This window comes from Doryrhamphus excisus, linkage group LG17 (assembly GCF_037039965.1).
Source record: "Doryrhamphus excisus strain RoL-2023G ecotype Guam linkage group LG17, RoL_Dexc_Guam_v1.1, whole genome shotgun sequence".
In the NCBI taxonomy this organism is placed as follows: domain Eukaryota; kingdom Metazoa; phylum Chordata; class Actinopteri; order Syngnathiformes; family Syngnathidae; genus Doryrhamphus; species Doryrhamphus excisus.
The window spans coordinates 18,745,439-18,750,463 of NC_136373.1; the positions used below are offsets into that span (position 1 = coordinate 18,745,439).

Below are 5,025 nucleotides of genomic sequence, written 5' to 3' on the forward strand. Positions count from 1 at the left end.
CGTGTGCTGCTAATGGCCCTTGGGCCGCATGTTGGACACCCCCACCCTACAATGTTGGTCTCAAGCAGGGTTGGGCAAATGTTAGACTCGCGGGCTGCATTGCTTTAATAAAATGTATGGGGGGCCAGACGATATATTTTACAGGTACCAGGCCACCTGGAGGTACAGTACCTATAAAAGGATGTGCAGGTACCAGGCCACCTGGAGGTACAGTACCTATAAAAGGATGTGGGTTGGTCCCCCGCACACTACGCCAAACAACCACGTTGATAAAACGGCTACTTAAAGCATCCAAAGTTGGCTGAAGCCATATTCAAACACTTGGTGGACCGGATGTGGCCCCCGGGCCGTAGTTTGCTCACCCCCGGTCTAGAGTAAGTTGATATTGCAGCGACTCGTTCCAGTCCACTTGCATTGAGGCCAAGTGGGGGTGGTGAGCCAGCCACTGCCTGTGTATGTCGCCACCTACAGGACTGGGGTGGAGGCGTTGGATCCTTTGGAGCGACATCGTTTTCAGTATCTTCGATATTTGATATTCAGCATCTCAGCTGAGGGTGATGAGGCGTTCACCTCGTATTTCACTTCCTGTCTGGTTTCTGCCTCAGCCCCTAAAACTTTTCACTTCCTCTCTCCTGCCCCCCCCCCCCCCCCCCAAAGGGGAGGGCGCGCCACTATCCTGGCTTAATGGGCCCTGACTGTCTCTTCTTTTTAGCTGCGCCCTCATTCCCCATGCAGGACACGCTCCAGCGACCCCCACACCTTCCCCCCCGGGCCCCGCGCATTTCATGGCCTTCACTTGGCAAGGCCACTTTCTCCCGAGTCCGCCATCTTTCCACTCATGTCCATTTCTTTTATTTGCGTTGGTGTCTCCTCCCTCTGCTCCGCCCTTCAGATGTGACATCTTCTCCTTTCATTCTTCGTGACCCCCTCCCATCTTTCATTACTTTGCTTCTCTCAAGTCCCCAAACACCACAGATCAATGTCACCATGGATTCCATTCACTGACGTCCCCAAAGTGCTGGACCCCCCCCCAAGCACAACCAAAACCTGGCATGACAGCATCCATACATCCACGCATGCACGGGGACAACATGCAAACTCCACACAGAGACGGCAGAGGGTGGAATCGAACTATATTCATAAATTACGTGTCATTGCTTTGATTAAATTAAAGAAATGCAATAAAGAAATCCCATTTTTGATGTCATTTTTATTTTGCGGATTCGAAAAAACAACAAAATGGAATGTGCATTGCGTGCCCCTTATCTGGGCAACAAACAGGTAGGTAGGTAAGTAGGTAGGTAGGTAGGTAGGTAGGTAGGTAGGTGAATAAAGTATCTAGCTAACCAACCTAGCTATCCTGGTGTTAGCTTGTCAGGTAGGTAGATGAATAAAGTATCTAGCTAACCAACCTAGCTATCCTGGTGTTAGCTTGTCAGGTAGGTAGGTAGATGAATAAAGTATCTAGCTAACCAACCTAGCTATCCTGGTGTTAGCTTGTCAGGTAGGTAGATGAATAAAGTATCTAGCTAACCAACCTAGCTATCCTGGTGTTAGCTTGTCAGGTAGGTAGATGAATAAAGTATCTAGCTAACCAACCTAGCTATCCTGGTGTTAGCTTGTCAGGTAGGTAGGTAGATGAATAAAGTATCTAGCTAACCAACCTAGCTATCCTGGTGTTAGCTTGTCAGGTAGGTAGATGAATAAAGTATCGAGCTAACCAACCTAGCTATCCTGGTGTTAGCTTGTCAGGTAGGTAGATGAATAAAGTATCGAGCTAACCAACGTGTTAACTCGTCAGTGTTCTTCAGCTCCCAACCGTAGTAAGGGCGAGAGAAGGCAAATGTTACTTGTTACTTCCAACCAACTTTATTTTAACATTCCATCCCCGAGGCATTTCACACCGGACGAACTTCCTGGTTCAAAAGTCATGCAAGGCCACCGTACATAGCTGTCCAAGACAAGTGCCTGTACACAATAATAATAATAACACAATAATATCGCAACGTGTCATTCCAAATACATAGTGAGGAAAATCAGAAATGACTTTATAAAAACAGCCACTTTTTACTGAATATGTGCCTATGACAGGATTGTGTTCTTACCGTTTAATGGGACTTCCGTTTTCGGACATGACTGGTCAGCTTCCCAACATCGGGCATGTAAGATGAATGCCATGAATGCAAATGATTGGGTCCAAGAAACGTTGAATCCTCTGTTCTCCTCGGTTATTTTTCTCTTTTTCCCTTTGGAATCCATGGCCCATCACACTGCCGCCGGTACCGGTTTGTTTCCAACAGGCACCTCCCTGGCTTCCCGCCCTGCTGATAGAAACGTGTGTCGCAGGCTATGACGCAAATCTTCCGTGACAGAAATGTTGAACTTTAATATTTACTCTACACGTTTTGACAGCATTGGAAAACGTTAAGAATGTTTGTGTCATGTTTGTCCTTCTACAGAAATCATATTAAAATAAAAATATATATTTCCCTCCCCCTTTTTCCATTTTCAAACATTTTTCAAAAAGCTCCAAGGAGCCACTAGGGCGGCGCTAAAGAGCCGCGGGTTGCCGAGCCTCGTTCTATGAGATCAATTGTGAGTCTTTAAGACTAAAATAAGGTTGAATAAAATGTTATTATTATTATTATTATTATTATTATTATTATTATTATTATTCATTCATTCATTTTCTACTGCTTATTCTCACGAGGGTCACGGGGGTGCTGGAGCCTATCCCAGCTGTCTTGGGGAGAGGCGGGGGGTGCTGACCATCCTGGACATTCATTTAGCTCTGCATGCGCTTCAAGATGTCTTGTTGTCTTGAAAAGAGGTTTCACATTTCCGGGCGTCTCCTTCTGCATTCCAGTGGTGCTGCGTATTGTTTCATATCGTCCACGTTTGATATCATCCCCTGCAGTCAAAGCCTGCCCAGAAGGGGAGGGGCGGCAGAGCTGGATGCACTGACAGGATCTATGCACAATTCCTCTGCAGCGCTACATGACGGGACTTTATTACTCAGCTTTGCACAGAAATGGACGCAATATATACAATGGACGCAATATACGCATACGATGGACACAACCACCGGTTGCCAGATGGATGGATGGATGGATGGATGGATGGATGGATGGATGGGTGGATTCATACCTATTCATTCATACATGGGGAGAACATGCAAACTCCACACAGAGATGGCAGAGGGTGGGATTGAACTCGGGTTTTCTAGCTGTGAGGCTAACCACTTGTGCTTATTGCTAGTTAATTAATATTATTATTAGCAGTATTTTTTATTTTATTTTATAAGTTAAAATTTTTATAATTTTACTCGAATACAAATACTTTTCAGACCTCAACAAATACAAATACAGGCTAGGTTGCACACTCCTAATACTTACACACATGCACATATTATGAAACTATAACTAATATTATGAAAAACTGACTCCAAATAAATTGTCAATTTGGGGAAAAGGGTCGCAGGCAAGATTATAACGTCTTGAAATAAAGTTAAAATAGTACGGGAATAAAGTACGGGAATAGCATTGCAAAAGCAACATTGGCATGAAAAAAGTTGGAATGTTTGAAAATAAAATCCAAACCCAGCGATGGTGCGGCTTATGATGTGAACGTACGTGAAATGGCTTCAATAAAGCGAGAAGCGGCCATCATGCTGCAATCATTTATTCCTCCCCAAAAGTAGCAGAGCTTGGAAAGGACGAAAAAGCCATCCAATAAATACGCTAGCGTTTCTTAGCCACTTTTGTCTGCAGTGCGAGCAAACGGAAGTAAAAACATCTGCGAGGCTGAGTCACGCGTGGAAAGCCTAAAAAGCATCTTGTCAGAACCTGCAGCAGAAGCCGCATCCCTTGTAGGCCTGGCAGCAGTCGCAGCACCAGCGACACAGCGACAGGTTGCTCTGGCGCCGCCGTCGCACGCCGTACGGCATCTGTGAGCAAGGACAGGCGGCGTGAGCCAGCTGGGAATTGGACAAAAGGAAAGACCGTGCGCTGCTCCGCACCATCCCGGGCTCCCCCGGCACGTCTGGAAGTGCTGCCGCCGGAGCGTGGCCTCCTGCCTCCTCCACCTGCTGCACCTGCGTTGGTACGTTCCGTTTAAGGCCAATCCCCAACCACGCCCACCAGAACAAGGCGGCTTCTTACCCCGCTGAAAGGGACCGCAGAGGTGGCCGGGGCGCACAGGAAGGCCAGCACGAGTGTCACTGCAACTGCAATGCTACATGCCTTCATGGTTAGTGGAGTAGTGGTGGGGGGGCTTCGGCGTTGCTGGAGGTGGGGGTCGGGGTCACAGCCGAGCACCACGCTGTTTTCTCTTCAGCCGCAGGGACGGTCAGGGTCCTGTGGGGGGCTTCCTGTGGTCCGGCGACCTTCCTCGCTGCTATTTATCTACCCCCCCCCCCCCCCCCCCCCCCGTTGCCATCACGCAGCCCGGGGAGGGGCGGCATGGCCCGGCCCCTTCCTGACAGAGGTTACCTTACGTCACCGCGGGGGAAGTTTTGACCCCCTCGCTCCTTCGCACGTTTTGGATTTATTGATATTTTTGTGCTGATTGGCATTCATGTCCTCGCAACGGGAATCTTCACTGGCGTTAGGATATGCCCCCCACCCCCTGATCCACATACTGTACCGGGGTGCGCCCCCCACAGCTTGGCTAGCAACAGAGGGCCATTAGCTGTCGGTGACGTATAGGTTGGATACACGCGAGGCCGGCGTTAGGGTGAGCACGTTCGTAAGAATGAAGGAATTGTGGCGTTCCCAGGACAGGAAGTTCCCTGCGGCGTGGAGGTGGCCAACGTATCTCTCCTCAGAAACGCTTGGATTGTAGCACAGCAGATGATGAGCATAAGAAGATCTCCTTCTGTCACCGACAACGTGTGATAAACACCTGAAGATTAATCACCTGGAGATTAATTAACCTGGGAGGCTGCGCTGCAGGAAGAGGCGGCCAGCAGATAAACGCAGAGATCAATAATAGTGGAAATGAAATAAGAGAAATGGGGGGGGGGTG

The 5,025-nt window shown here is 48.4% G+C and overlaps 1 protein-coding gene across 1 annotated transcript; it reads right to left on the minus strand.

Annotated features, from left to right (window-relative positions):
• Window positions 1–3,665: 3,665 nt before the first annotated feature.
• hamp (hepcidin antimicrobial peptide) lies at window positions 3,666–4,383 on the minus strand. The gene is made up of 3 exons (XM_078798024.1): window positions 4,161–4,383; window positions 4,019–4,093; window positions 3,666–3,946 (listed from the first exon to the last, which is right to left on the minus strand). Exons 1-3 carry the CDS (start codon window positions 4,245–4,247, stop codon window positions 3,839–3,841), a joined length of 270 nt encoding a protein of 89 aa, XP_078654150.1. The 5' UTR covers window positions 4,248–4,383; the 3' UTR covers window positions 3,666–3,838.
• Window positions 4,384–5,025: the final 642 nt, after the last annotated feature.